This window comes from Diabrotica virgifera, chromosome 2 (assembly GCF_917563875.1).
Source record: "Diabrotica virgifera virgifera chromosome 2, PGI_DIABVI_V3a".
Taxonomy (NCBI): domain Eukaryota; kingdom Metazoa; phylum Arthropoda; class Insecta; order Coleoptera; family Chrysomelidae; genus Diabrotica; species Diabrotica virgifera.
Genome location: NC_065444.1, coordinates 231,291,419 through 231,307,863, shown reverse-complemented (window position 1 = coordinate 231,307,863; position 16,445 = coordinate 231,291,419). Strand labels below are relative to the sequence as shown.

Here is a 16,445-nt window from a genome sequence, read left to right as displayed (position 1 = left end):
TGACGCTTGCCATAGGTGTATTCAGCGCGTCTCTGGCGCTTCGGACAAGGATCTTTATTTTTCCAAAAAGCTTTTCCGAGGTCTTAGTCTACTTGGCTGGTGATCATACAAGGGGTGTCTTCAATTCACCTCCTACTTCTTTCGTTCTACCTCTGACGTAACCTGTCTTCTGATAGGTGGTGGATTCCAACTATGGGTCCTCTTCGATAGGAGCTGGTTTCCGGCAACCCGATATTATACGAATTGTTTCATTTAGAGCAGTGGCGGTTTCTCCATAAGTGCACATGTGCACGTGAACCCTCAAAATTATTTTCACACAAACATTCATATGTAAAATTTATCATTCTATAAATAACATTTTAATCTGACTATACAGTAATTGAAGACATAAGTGGATAAAGGTCATATGTCACATTTTTTGAGAAAATTGTTTTATTAGGTTTTTGTTCTTCTAATGTGCTGTTTAACCTTTTAAAATTTTAATATTTCCTATTTTTAGCAAAATAAAAATAACAGGAAGGTATTAAAGCAATATGTCACACTATGATTTTCGAATTGTAGCGGATAAAGGTATTATGTCCAAAATTGCGTTTGGACATAATACCTTTATCCACGTGAAATTTGTAAATTTGAAAAATTTTCTACCATTTACTATTTGGATGAAGGTAATATGTCCACAAAATTTAAATTTGGCTTAATGTAACTTTTTTTTAATTAAATTTAAAGTGAAAAAAAAGTACCTTCAGATACCTGTTTAAAAAAGTATAGCAATGCAAATTTATAAAACAAATAATTAACTTGGAACAAAAGACACTAAAATGCTCATTACTCAAAAACATCATTTTGTGACATATGACCTTTATCCACTTATGTCTTCAATTGAAATCCGAAATCACAGATCCAAGGAGTATTTAAGTATCTAATAGGTAATATTTAATTATTTTTATTCTCTTTCAAAGGAGAAACTTCACGGATGCGAGGCCTTAGACAGAACCTCTCGTTCACCGCTCTTACGGTGGTTCCTATCCCAATGATTTTTCATAGGGCAAAATACAACTCACCACCTGCGCCGCTACCCGCTATAGCCCACAAGTGCACAAGTTGGATGTGATCTTATGGTGTTTTTAACGTACACGGCACACGTAGACTGGGGGGGGGGGTCAAAAATCTTCAAAAATTGCGTTACGTAATACTTGAACGCCCCCTAAGTGGAAGTACTTTTCAGTTGTGAATTTAGTTAAGAATTTTCGCATTTATAAAGTTTCTAACTTCTCGTTTCCACTATCTGTTCATATTGCATAAAAACTAATGTAAAAAAATGTTAATTACCATTTTGTACTAGTATTTATTTTAAATTTCTCAGTTTCAATAACTGGATTTAAGAAACTATGTACAAAATTAAAGATGTCCAAAAACTTGAGAAATATGTCATTAGCGTCCAAAATATAAATTCCCAACTTTTAAAATATTCTCAGTAATAATTTGTGTTTAAAATACACCTACTGATGATAATATCAAAATAATACACATTTATATTTAATTTACTTAGACTAGGGAATTTAGAACAGAAAAACCGGAATAAACCCATTTTTATCGACTTGCAACTTTTTGCATTATGTTCAGGAACACGTCAGGAAAAAGGCTACAATAGAAAAATGGGTGGAAATGCATAATTGCATTTTGAAGTGCATAAAAATTTATCCAAAAGTGAATAAACATGTCAAAATCAGTATAAATATTAAGGGCCTTATTTTGTTATTCGGGGATTTTTGGAGACACTGAACACGAATACGCATTTAGAATTGCCCCCAGAGCCCCTGGAACTCAGTGTTATTGTTAAGGTAAGTAGTCTGAAGTTTCGAAGGTTTTCGGCACTAAATTGATACAGACAGATAACTCAGGGGTTTTTGGGGTCGCTGAACAAGGATACTCCATTACCAACTTCCGGTGCACCAGATACAAAAACCCTCGAAACTCCAGAAGACGACGAGCCTTAGCAGTTACCAATAGTCCAGGGTAATAGGGATTTTCTCGGGACACTCAAAGATCCAGGTAGCTGACTACTTTTATAGTTATGGTAGACCTATAGGAAGAAAACCTACCTGTTTCCTGCCTAGAGTTCGCGTCCGTTTTTTAATTATTAACAATTTAGTGCAAAAATCGCGATTTTTTCGATTTCTTGCACCCCATTTAAAAGCTAAATAGTTGACATAAAATTACAAAATTCAATTTGTTAGAACATTGAAAAACCTTTGAAATGCCGATTTTTTAAAGTTAAAAAGTTAATTTGTTGCTACGCAAACTGCAAAATAAGTCAATTTGTCAATAACTTTTACTAAAACTATCTTAGAACTTTAGTGTTTCACCCAAAGTTTAATTTGTTGCTACGCAAACTGCAAAATAAGTCAATTTGTCAATAACTTTTACTAAAACTATCTTAGAACTTTAGTGTTTCACCCAAAGTTGGGTATTGGGGTACTTAACAAGCCTTTAAAATTTGAGACCGATCCTTTAAATAGTTTAACAGTTATTCTATTTGCTTATCCCAGAGACCTTTATTTTGCAATAACATAAGACAGAAAATAATGAAGATAGGGCAATTTTGAGTATGCCTAATGAAAGTAGAAGAGTGATAGTATCAAAATGTATTAAAAAAAGATAAAAAAATTAATCAATATAATCAAAAATCCTAATGCCAAATTTTTGAAATTTTGTAGTTTATAAACATTTTGAATAACTTTACAAATATTGTCCGTATGAACAATATTTTTATATATTCGAAAAACTAGTATTTCTAAACAAATTTTCAAATAAAAAAATAGCCTGGGTTCATTAGGGACAAAATTAGCCATGTGTTTTTTTTTTAATTCACAGCTAATTTGTTTATAATTAAGGAATTTCATTGATGTCATTTTAAATAACGGCATTTGTATTTTTTGTTAAAAAATTTGCATAAACATTGTATCATAACAGCACCGTCTACGATTTTTCAAAATTGTAGTTCAAACGGTTACTAGGGGGAACCTACGAATCCACCGAGTTAAAATACCGAAAAAGCAATTTCAAACTAATACAATTTTCTGTATCTCCGGATGAACTCAATGGATTTTCATCTTTCTTTTTTTAATTCGTATGTAATTTCTACGTACATTACAAATATGCAATCTGTTTATAAATTTATTAATTAATAATCAGTCTAATTTGTTTAAACAATACTTGAAAAAATATTTTTTACAAAAATCTATTTTTTTAATCATATAGTATCATTAATGATCATACAAAAAGTTAAAGTTCACTTTAATAAATAAAATATTTTTATTAGATAATTATTTATTGAAGATAATTTATTTATTAAAGTATACCTTAAATTTTGTATGATTAATAATGATAGTCTGATTAAAAACATGGATTTTTGGGAAAAAATAATTTTTTCAAAAATTGTTTAAACTTTTTATTAATTAATAAATGTCAAATTGCAAATAGATGAATTACATATTATTTGTAATGTACAGAAAAATTACATACAAATTAAAAAAAGAAAGATCAAAATATATTCAGCAGATCCAGAGATATAGAAAATGATAGTAGTTTTAAGTTTGCCTTTTCTAGTTTTTGAACTCGTGCATTTGTCGGCTCCCGGCTCCCCCTTCACTTACTACGACTAGTCACCAACTGAACAACACTTTTAAAAATTCGTGTAAAATGCGAACTTTTCGAATATGTAAAATGACTTTTCTACGGATAATATTTTTAAAGTTGTTCTAAATATTTATAAACAAAAAATTTCAAAAATTTGACATTAGTATTTTTCACTATGAGATAATTTTTTTATCTTTATTTTAGTACATTTTAATAGTATCACTGTTCTTACTTTCATGTGACATACGCAGAATTGCCTTATCTTCAATATTTTCTGTCTTATGGTATTGCAAAATAAAGTTCTCTGGGATAAACAAATAGAATAACTTTTAAACTAATTAATGGATCGGTCTCAAATTTTGAGGGTTTGTTAAGTACTTCAATACACAACTTTGGGTGAAACACAAAAATTCTAAAGTAGTTTTGGTAAAACTTATTAACAAATAACGATTTTCACTTATTTTGCAGTTTGCGTAGCAATAAATTAACTTTTTAACTTTCAAAAATCGGCATTTTGAAGGTTTTTAAATGTTCTAAAAAAATTAAATTTTGTAGTTTTATGTCAACTGTTTAGCTTTTGAATGGAGTGCAAAAAATCGAAAAAACCGCGATTTTTGCACTAAATTGTCAATAATTAAAAAACGGACGCGAACTTTAGGCAGGAAACAGGTAGGTTTTCTTCCTATAGGTCTATAATAACTAAAAAAGTAGTCAGCTACCTGGATCTTTGAGTGTCCCGAACATGGTCGATTTCTAGCGTATTACCCTGGACTACAAGGGCACCAGATGGTCTGTGGGTCCGTCCTGATGGCTCGTGGTCTGCGACCCTAAAAACCTCTAATAATATATTTGCATGCATAAACAGATTACTCGGAGGTTTTGGAGCCGCTGAACACGAATACGCCATCAGAAGACCCCGGAAGTACCTGGTGCCCAGGGTCACTGCTAAAGCACGTCTTCTCGAAGTTTTGAGGATTTTTAAGCATCAGGTGCACAGGACGTTGGTTCTAATGGAGTATTCTTGTTCAGCGAGCCCAAAAACCCCGTTTAATCTGTTTGCATTACTTTAGTGCCTAAAACCCTCGAAATTCAAGAAGACGACGTGCCTTAGCAATGACTTTAGGCACCAGGTGCCCGGGGGTCAGTTATGATGGGGTACATATGATCAGCGACCTCAAAATCCCCCGAGTCACAAAATCCGGCCCTTAATATAATACTGATTTTGACATGTTTATCCACTTGTGGATGAATGTTATGCACTGTAAATGCAATTAAGCATTTCCATCCATTTTTGATTGTAGCCTTTTTTGCTGACGTCATCCTGAACTCAATGGAAAAAGATAGTCGATAGGATTTATTTTTTCCTTAATGCCCTGGTCTAACTGTAGTATTTAACTTTACAGTAGCCGAAAAACAATCAGATATTAATTGTATTAGTTTGGGAGCGTTCAAATATTACGTAACGCAATTTTTGAAGATTTTTGACCCCCCTACGTAACGCACTGTAATGGGCGTTTAACTATTACGTAACGCAATTTTTAAAGATTTTTGACCCCCCCCCCCTCCCCCACCACCAACCTGCGTTACGCAAGACTTGAACGGTCCCTTCTCATTTCCGTATATTTTTGTTAGTCGTCAGACTTTCCGTATAATGTACAGAACAGCAGGTGTATGTAAAGTAAACAAGGCTATTTAAGGTCAGCTATTACTAAAATTCAAAATTTAATTGCACTTTTTTTTTAATATGTTCCAAAAGATTGTTGAACAGTATAGTTGCATAAAAAAAACAGAATCAGGTAGCATTAAATCCGGGCCCCGGAAGCGTCCTAAGGTCCTGAAACGGACCCTTCGGTAATATAATTGGTGATCCCTGCCCGAAGGTACAGATGCACCTTTAACCTTAACGTAATTTAAATTTATCAGGATATCCAAATACAATAAAAAAAATGCAGACATCAAATTCTTTTTATTAGAACATCACAACACCTATAAATGCAATGAAATGTGAAAGTATCAGAACACTTTCGTTATTTAATTGAAATTATACTTTAACACTGCAAGGACTTAAATATACTGAAAAAATGCACAAAATTAACCTGTTAATGACTATTATTTGTTTTTATTTTAGACGAATTTACACTACAACATTTTCTTTGTCGGTTTGTGCTTTTTATTGTCATTTTGATGTCAAGCTTATGAAAACAACGATATGCTAAATAAAAAAATTACCTCTTTCTACACTTCTAATAACTTTAATATAAAATTCACAAACCGTGTAAAATTCAGTTCTAAATAAAACCAAATCTTACTCTTAGAAATATGTAGTCATCATCTAACATTCTCTAAGGCAATCTTAAGTTTACTCTATTGCAATAAGTTCTACATCAAAGATGAGTGTTGCGTTGGGAGGAATGATTCCTGGATGGCCCCTGGATCCGTATGCATAATCAGCGGTGCAGGTAAGTTTGGCCCTCTGTCCAAGACTTAACTGCAAATAAAAATATGATTAGAATCGAGTCATTAGAAATTATATATAAAAATTAAATTCTTAGTATCAGTTACACCCATAGAAACAGCACGTTTACTCTAAAATAAATCAGAGCGCAAGGATATTTGATCATCATATAAAGCTACTAAATTATTCTGAAATCCTTATGCTTTTCAGCTCCATATCTAGTTAGTCTTAAAAAAGAAAGTAATTTGTCATGGTAGGGGAGCCCAAGCGGGGATTTTGCGGGTTACTCGAGCGCGTCAAAAAATCACATGGGAGCTACCTTGTAAATGACCCCTGCCATCTTTTTTACGTGCCATCTCCGCGACAAAGGTTGGCAATCATCATTGCTATTCTAACTTTTGACACTACAGTCTGAAAGAGTTCAGTTGAGCTGCAATAAAACCATTCTCTGAGATTTCTCAGCCAGTACATTTTTCTTCTACCTACACTGCGCCTTCCTTGAATCTTTCCATGCATTATTAATTTTAGGAGCTCATATCTGCCACCACGTGTTATATGACGCAAGTATTGCAGTTTTCTTATTTTGATTGCTGTTCTCTATTCTTCTTAGTACTTCTTCATTGGTTATTGTCTGTCCAGGAGATTCTCAGAATTCTTCGATATGTCCACATTTCAAATGCTTCCAACCTATTGAGACATTGATTATTACAGAGTCGATGTCTCCACACCATACAAATGAACAGAAAATACATAACAGTTTAGCACTCGTTTTCTAAGATTTAGGCTGAGGTCTCTACTACATAATATTTGTTTTATATTATTGAATGCACTTCTAGCCTTTTCTATTCTAACTCTGATTTCTTTGGTATAATCGTTTGTTTCATTAATGTTTGTTCCTAAACCAGTGATTCCCCAAGTGGTCCAGGTGGACCACCAGGGGTCCACGAGGGATTCAACGGGGGTTTACGTTGGCGTGAAATAAAAATGGGGGTTCACAAGTTGCAAGTGGGGGTCCACGAAAATTTTATAGCGATTTGGTATTTATTTAAACAAATTTGCATTTTTTTTGTAAAATATCAATGGAAAAAATCATATTTTAATAGTAGTGACCCAAAAATGTTATAATGCATAATAACAAAATATTTTGATTAAAAACAAGTTTTTGATCAAATTTTAATGTAGAAACGTTAAAATACCTTTCTTTACATTTTCCTCCATTTCCAAAACACATATCTTTCGATTTGACTGAAAATTTGCCCACAGATAGCCAAAACACGGGATTTTAAGTGGTTAAAAGAATTTGTATCGTTTTACAATAAAAAAAAATACGTGGAATAATATCAGAGTCAAAAATATAGGCGTTTACTGTAAGTACAATTAATTCGGAAAATATCGACCATACGAAAAAAATGGTTAAGAAAATTATAATAATTATTGTAAACACAATTTATTTGGATCAATTTCAGTTCCTACCATTTTTGTCGAAAAGTTGAGAATTGCGGAGATATTGAACAAAGACCACTGTTATCAAATCAATCGGGGCTTATGCTCGCGCCTTTACCGCATACGTACTACCTGAAATATTGATTTTAGCAAAAAGATGAAAGAAATCAAAATTGTATAAAATTTAATTCTCTCCATTTTTGTTATAAAACTAATAATAAACGAGATAATTCAATAATTATGCTGTAACTGTCACTCTTTCCCCCATAACTCGGAAAATATCGACGGCACAAAAAAATTTATAATAGAATAAATTATTCGAAATCATATTTTCCACAACTTAACTCCTTACACTTGTTGTCGAAAAGATAAATATGGCGGAGATATTGAGCAAAAACTAAACAAATTCTTTTAACCATTAAAGTCCTGTGTTTTGGCTATCTTTGGACAAATTTTCAGCCAAATAGAACATGTATTTTGGGAATGGAGAAAAATGGAAAAAACAGTATTTTATCGTTTTCTACGCTGTTTGATCAACAACTTGTTGTAAAACAAAAAACTTGTTATAATGCTTAATAATCACATTTTGGATGACCCTTCTATTAAAACACATTTTTTTCAATTGATAATTTACGATAAAAAATGCAAATTTATTTTAATAGATTCAAAATCACTGTAAAATCGCTTAAAATGATATTTTGAGAAAAGAAAAGAAGACGAAAAAGACCTTCAATGTCTTATTTTTACCCCCCCCCCCCATGTTTTTCATTGGAAGTATGGTAAAAATGTAGCTGCAGGGGGTCCACCCACCGAAACCAGTATATTTTTTAAAGTGGTCTACGAGAAAAAATAGTTTGGGAACCTCTGCCCTAAACAGTTATAATTCTGAACTCGTTCTATCGTCTTATTATTTACACGTAGATTGATGTTTCTAATATTTTTCTTTGGTATAACCATGAATTTTGCTTTCTTTATGTTTAGTGACAGACCAAATTCTTCGCTCGTTGCAACAACCTTGTCTAAAATTCTTTGTAGATCTGTATCGCTGCCATATATAGTGTTAATACAGGGGCATGTGTTGGGGCAGTTTGTAAAAAAATCTATCCTTAGAAAGACTCAAAAACGTCAGATTAACACAAGGTGAGTTGAGTACATGAAGAACAGTGAATATTTAAAAAATCGGACGATTTGAGCTGGATGTAAGGAAATGGGCAAGTCACAAAGTTTCACAAAAAAAGCGAATATTTCGCGAAATGAACATCAAATCGAAAAACTGAAAAATACATGTTTAATATTGTTCAAAAATCTATCGAATGACACCAAACACGACCTCACACGGAGGTGGGGTGGGGGGTTAATTTAAAATCTTAAATAGAAACCTCTATTTTTTATTGCAGATTATGATGTCTTACATAAAAATAAATAACTGCTATTCGAAACATTTTTTCGAATTATGGATAGATGGCGCTATAATCGGAAAAAAGATTTTTGGAAGTGGAAAATTAAATGAAAAAATGGAAAATTCCCACTAAAATGGAAAACTTAACTTTTTTTGATTTCACAACCCAATAGGTCCCCATGACGCTTTAGTAACTGCAAATTTAGCATCCCATGTTCCCCTACTATCACTTACAGAAAATCCGTCATCAAAGACACTTTTCAAAATAAATGTATCACTGTTCAGTTTCAACCTTACCGGAGAGCAATACCATATAAATAGATACATTTTTTAACGTTTCTTACTTAGATCTGATTCAGAGCCATTGTAAAAACTAACATTGTAAAAGTAAATGAATAACTGATATCAAAAATATTGTATTAATTACATCCAATCTTCTTTTCACATGCTATATTTCCACTGACAATCTTTGTGTAGAAGTTATTTACAAATGAATATGTCCATCTATCATTAAATCCATCCAAGAAATACATATAAGATTCTGACCATGTTAAATCTTATGGCCCCAGTACACGTTTGGCCTACTGGTTGGAACAATAAGTTGAGCCACTAAGTTGGGTCAAGTAAGAACAGTTTTTATCTGTTGGTTAAGTTGCTCAGTCTGCACTGGCCTTCCGTGGTGATCCTTAGATATGTACACGAAAAACCGACAACATTCGGTTTGTAGACCAACATTGGCTCAACGCATTGGCCTAACTAGTTGGCCGAACGTGTACTGTAGCCATTTGACTGAACGAGATGGATATCATCAGAAAAAATAAGAACTGTATTTATCAGTAGTTATAGGTACTAAGTTTCAAGAAAGCAGATAATATTTTAAAATTTGTAATAAAATGCATAGTGGTTAGATTAAATCTAGATAAGACAAAATGGGTTAGACTGTTTTCAATGTAATAAAATAAATCAGAATTTGAACTTGTATTCAATCTAAATCAATCAACTTTCACGCAGAGTTTAATTCATGGTCCTGTGCTGTCTTCATCTAACAACAACACAACAAGAAATAACAACCCCAAGAAATAACAACACAGCAAGAAATAACAACCCCAAGAGCTAAAAACAGAGGGAAACCATGGATGACTGAATACATCGTTCAATTAATGGAAGAATAACAGGTGCACAAAAACAGAGGTCATACAAGATATAAAGAAATACATAACCGAATAAAGAAGGAAGTAATACAACTGAAAGAGAAGTGGTTAACAGAGCAATGTAAAAAATTGAATGATACCAATGAAAACATATTAGTCTCAAAAAACACAAAAAGATAAAAGAAGGTACACATAATACCAAAAGAAAAAATATATGTGTACTGACAGATAGCTGGTAAACTATGACAGAAATAAACGAGAAACTAAAGACATAAAAATATAGTATATCAAGGAATTTGTAGTAAAAATGATTCAAAATATTTTTTCCACCTACCTCTACCGAAAGTATAATTTTCCTGACCTAATTGTAGGAAGCAAAGTCGTACTTTTCCTCCCTAGGGAGGAAAGGAAATTTCCCCCTCTCCCACCTTTTATTACAGGTAGGTAAATAGCCTCAGATCTTGTTTAGAACCAGCACGTTCTTAATGAACATCCTATTTGTCATGTTGTGATATTATTACCTCAACAGAATTATTTGAAGACAAGGTTGAACAATTCTATACATTGTTCGATGTTTGGCAATACTTTGTTCAACACTGTGTATTCTCGGGTATACATAATACCAAACCAATGGCTGTTTCAAACTTCCTAAAACACTGAATGCTAGGCAGCATAATCAACTATCATCATCATACGTTTAAATTATTCTTGAATCCTTGCCGCATATAGTATTGCGGAAATCGAAATGTCAAATAAACTTATAAAATGTGACTTATTCCCAACAAAAATAGTAAATTGCATTAAGATGCCACAAGGAAATGGCTTCAGAACAATATTAAAGTATTAAAAAATAGTATTGTTTGAGAGAGCAAAAAGCAGATGATCAATGGGCAGTCCCAGGAAAAGTTGAAAGGATGCTGTCGGAGCAGATTTGTCTAGGATTGGGTACAAAGATGAAAAATGGAAGCACAAGATCGTAGAAGATGAAGTACTTTAACGACTAGCCATGTTCTTCATCAATACAGTGTGTTTCTAAATAAGTTCGACAAACTTTAAGAGGTAATTCTGCATGAAAAAATAAGACTTTGCTTTAAAAACATATGTCCGCAAATGCTTAGTTTCCGAGATACGGGATGTTTAAATATTTTCTTACAAACTGACGATTTATTTATTGCTTTAAAACAGGTTGCGATATGCAAATGAAATTTGTTAGGTTTTAAGAGGTAGTTACTGAGCATTTTTTGACATACAATTAAGAATTATATATTCACCATTGGCGTGCATACGGATATGCCCCGTATGAAAGCCAATGGAGAATATAAAATTTTTAATTTTGTCAAAAAATGCGCAGTAACTACCTCTTAAAACCTAAGAAAGTTCATTTGCATATCTCAACCGGTTTTAGAGCAATAAAGAAATCGTCAGTGTGCAAAAAAGAATTTAACATCCCGTATCTCTGAAATAAAGCATTTGCGGACAAATGTTTATAAAGGAAACGGTCATTATTTTTTCATGCACAATTACCCCTTAAAGTTTGTCGCACTTATTGAGAAACACTCTGTACTGATGAAGAACATGGCTAGTTGAACCTAACATTTTTATTATCCAACATAAGCGAATGAGTCAAAAAACAGAAGGTTAAGAAAACCTGAAGCTATAGTTGGGTTTTAATTTCAGTATTTTATAAATGCTAGAACATTCCACAGGGTGTTGCGAACTTTGAGAAAAAAACACAGTTTGATTCGTCCATCCGGTATACAATTTACCTGTTTAGCAACAATATTATTACAGCGGTATTGTTAAAGAATAAGGCTATAATATATTAAAAAAAATTACTTAAATCGGACAACAGGTTTAAGAAATTCGAGACATCAAAAATTACCAATTTTGTGGGCCTCCATTTTCTCTGACGCGCAGTGTATATTGGTGTATAGAAACAAGATATTTTGTATTAAATTTTTTGTAATCAAAATATGGTTGCTTTTATGATGAGAATTACTAAAGTACTAAAATTACCTGAGCAACTCCTTCGTCCCAACCTTTGATTACTTCTCCTCTTCCAATGTGGAACTTAAAAGGAGCTCCTCTGTCTCGAGAGGAATCGAATTTTTGTCCATCCTCCAAGGTACCAGTGTAATGAACAGAAACAAACTGACCAGTTTTAGGGAAGGTACGTCCTATAAAAAATCAAAGTAATACTGATTAGTTGTATAAATGTCTTAAAGCATTAATGCTTTTATGAAAAATTAAATATAAACAATTATCATTATAAAAGTAAATACTGCACCCTAAAAATCTTAAACAAGGCACTTTTAAAAAAATTGTGTATTACATTTTCAATATACAGAGTTAGTCGTAACTAATGGGACATAGACTAGCGTAAGGTTATTTGAACCAAAATATGGCCATTAAAGCAAATATACATTAATAGAATGTTGCTGTGAGAAAAATAGAGCATTTTCAAGTTGATTTTTGTATTTTTGCTAATATTAGTATTGTATACAGATTTTCCAATTTAGGAAAGGAAATAAAATAATTAAGGATCAACTTTTTCAGAGGACGTAAATGTACCCGATACATATTTGTAACTGTAGGATACAGTGGTTTCAAGTTAACTTTTTCTATTCTTGCTAATATGAATATGCTAATATTCTTGCTGATATGGGGCGCCTACAGGGCGCCCCATTTAGAATGGGACATAGAATAACTAAAGATTCTCTTCTTCAGTAGATGTAAATGTACCTGGTGCATTTGTAACCTAGTAAACATCGAATAACTGTAGCGATTATACTAGGTCGCTATTACATTCACATGATTTTGAAAAGAGAACATCTATATCGTTTTCACTTTACACCAGCACAACTCTTACTACCAACTGACCCTCTTCTCAAGTTGCAATTTTGCAGAAAGTGGCTTAGGTTGCATAATAATGATCACCTGTAAAAAAAATGATTTAGCAAGAGGCTATATTCACTCATCGAGAGGTTTACACCTGATGGAACAGTCATTCATGGGCAGCTGAAAATCCACACATTATGAAAGGAATAACTACCAAACAGAAATTATGTATTAACATTGGGATTCTTTTCCACAGGGGTAGATTGGATGTGTAAGTGAATTTACTTGACAACCACGCTATGATGAAATTAATTCTTTGTGTTTTATTAGGGTAACATAAAATCACATCTTCACCATGATCCAATAAATAGCCTTATTCAGATCTCATTAATTGCTTACGACACAGTACGACAGTATTCACTTAAATTTCTTTATTAAATTAATTCATAAATATGTATTATGTTAAGACATAATTTTTTCACTTTAGGTTTTTCACTAAAAAGTCTTGTTTTGTTGCTGAAAACTGGGACATTCGATAGAGATACTGAAATTGATTATTTTTCAACATTGATCATTGTGCCTATACACTTAGAAGATGATTTTATAATAGAGGTTAATAGAGGGTAATACTACCTAATGGAATAATACATTTCTAAGATTTGTCATTATTAGCACCAACTATTAATAACACTATATGAAAAGCATTGGAAAAGTTCCAAAAATTTAAAAGAAAGGTATCCACTTTTAATCGAGTGCTAGTATGTCGAAAATCTGCCATGTTATAGGTGTACATATGAAACAGGAGTAAGTATGGGCCATTCCATGAACATACGCCTGTTTTGGATTACTTCGACAACGAATATTTTACTGTGCAACATAAGAAGTACGAAAGTAAATGGCGCTAATAATTATTCCAATAAACAACAATGTAATTTGCAATTTACTTTCGTTCTTCTTATTTTGCACAGTAAAATATTTGTTGTCAAAGTAATCCAAAACAGGCGTATGTTCGTGGAATAGGTTATACATAATTTACTTAATAACAAGTGTATAGGACTAAATAAAATATATTCCTTATTTAGAATTATGCCTCTGTGCCGATTTGAGAACAATTTATTAATATACATCAAAATTCAAATTCAATTCAAATAATAAAAAAAAATTAACTGCAACACACTATCTTTCTTCACAGTAATTTGGTTCAATAACCTCAATATCCGGATACCTCAATAGTTATAACTTAAGACTTACTTCATATAACCCTTTAGAAACAGAAATAAGATTTTTCAAGGCAAAATTAGAGACTAGAGAATATATGCAAGGAAACTGAGTCACTACAAAAGAACCAGCGATCATGAGAATTTAATACCCATTTATACATCTGCTTCATAGATTGTCACAAGGCGTTTGACAGAGTCAATGACATTGTTTATGGCTGACATTAAATGATGTGGGCGTGCCACAATACCTGATTTCCCTTATGACCGAGTTATCACTCATATCATGGGATCAGTAAAAGTGCTTGATATTCTTTCAAATCCATTCCACCTGAACCAAGGTGTATGTATACTATCTCAACAATAGAGAACAGATTATTAGGGGAGTGCTTATGAAAGGCTATACAGAAGAAGGAAATTGATAATATAGTGACAGTAATTACAGTAATACTCAGAACGCTATAGAAAGCAAATAGGGTAGAAGTCGCATGTGTAGAAAACATGAAGAAATATGGACAGAAGACATGATTTCAGATGGCTTTTAAAAGATTATCTAAGACCAGAACAAAGAAAAAACTTTGAATTAAACAGATATGCCTGAAAGGACAAACAAATAAAAAAACCTTCGGAAATAAAGAATGACAACAAATAATAATACCTATAGTTTGAATTAAAATTTAAACCTGTGGTTTGTGGAAACCGCCCCACTAAAATAGAATCATAGAGCTTTTTCAAAAAAAAAAACAAATTGTTTAATAATAAATGTTTTGTTAAAAGTTATCTATTACTAGTCATGTCGCCGGGGGGTACAATGGCCTCCTTTATTCAGATGGACTTTCCAAGTTTTTTTTATGTATGTTGATCCGGAATCCGGATGTCGATAAGATTGTTATAAACAAAGAACTTGAGGAATTACATAACAGCGATTTTTCGCAAAACAAAACTTGTTTTGTATTTTTTGGGTCATGCTAAGCAAAAAATGTTCATACAAGTTTGTTCGTAGAATGCATAGTTTTCGAGATAACGCGGTTGAACTTTCAAAAAATCAAAAAATTGCAATTTTTTGAACCCGAATAACTTTTGATTAAAAAATAAAATAGAATTCTGCTTACTGCATTTGAAAGTTCAAGTCAAATTCTATTGGTTTTGAGTATTTGCATTGCTAAAAATAAATTTTTTTATTGTTAAACAAAGCTATAAACACATGGGAATTAGTGATGTTTTCAATGCATTTCTCATTTAAAATCGAACGAGTAGGCGAGACTACAAACAGGCAACTTCTACGCAGCATGCATTAAAATGCATGCATTTGGCAGGGAAACACTATTTGTTTATAGCTTTGTTTGACAATAAAAAAATTAATTTTTAGCAATGCTAATAATCAAAACCAGTATAATATTACTTGAACTTTCAAATGCGGTAAGCAGAATTGCTATTTTATTTTTTAATCAAAAGTTATTCGGGTTCAAAAATTGCAATTTTTCAATTTTTTGAAAGTTCAACCGCGTATCTCGAAAACTATGCATCCTACGAAAAAACTTGTAAGAACATTTGTTGCTTAGAATGACCCAAAATATACAAAAAAATGTTTTGTTTTGCGAAAAATCACTGTTATGTTATTTTTCAAGTTCTTTGTTTATAACAACCTTATCAACATCCGGATCAACTTTTACCCAAAAGTTCGTGTTCTACAGGTCAAAATACATAAAAAAACTTGGGTAAGTCCATCTGAATAAAGGAGGTCGTTGTACATCCTCCCCCTGGCGACAGGACTATTCTGTAGAATAACTGAATGGGCCAATTTAACATTCACAGTAAAAAAATAAACTATATAATATAAAATAGTGGTACCTCATCTGAAATGGTTTGAAAAATAAGTAGGTACAAAGTAGATATGAGAAATAAAGTACATATTTAAAAAAGTAAATAGTATAATATTTACCAAAAGCTATTCTGTGCACGGTTGAATCCAGACATAGTAACTTTCTAACATTGCTAAGATAATTTGGTACAAATTATATTTCCACTAGCATATTTGAAGCTCCATACTAATTTATTCACCCATTTAATAATCAATGATAACTATAAGTAATGAACACTGATTCCTCCACTCCTTTCTCTATGATTGTAATTGATTCTTTTGGACCTACTTCTATATTCAAATGGTATAGTATAGTGCACCCAACGCTTAAATAATGATGACTTCATAGTTCTAGTACGAATGAATATATTTTCGTATGGTGACGATTCTGATAATATTGATTTGTTGTGTATAAGTATTTGTAAATTATTGTTTCTAATTT

The 16,445-nt window shown here is 32.2% G+C and overlaps 1 protein-coding gene across 1 annotated transcript in view; it reads right to left on the bottom strand.

Annotated features, from left to right (window-relative positions):
* Positions 1–5,590: 5,590 nt before the first annotated feature.
* LOC114334020 (peptidyl-prolyl cis-trans isomerase Fkbp12) overlaps positions 5,591–16,445 on the bottom strand; it is a 71,633-nt gene continuing 60,778 nt past the window's right edge. Inside the window, exons 3-4 of the mRNA XM_028284018.2 lie at positions 12,104–12,264; positions 5,591–6,127 (exon numbers count right to left, since the gene is read on the bottom strand). Of these exons, the coding sequence (XP_028139819.1) occupies positions 5,999–6,127; positions 12,104–12,264 (290 nt within the window). The 3' untranslated portion in view covers positions 5,591–5,998. The remainder of the gene's footprint in view (positions 6,128–12,103; positions 12,265–16,445) is intronic.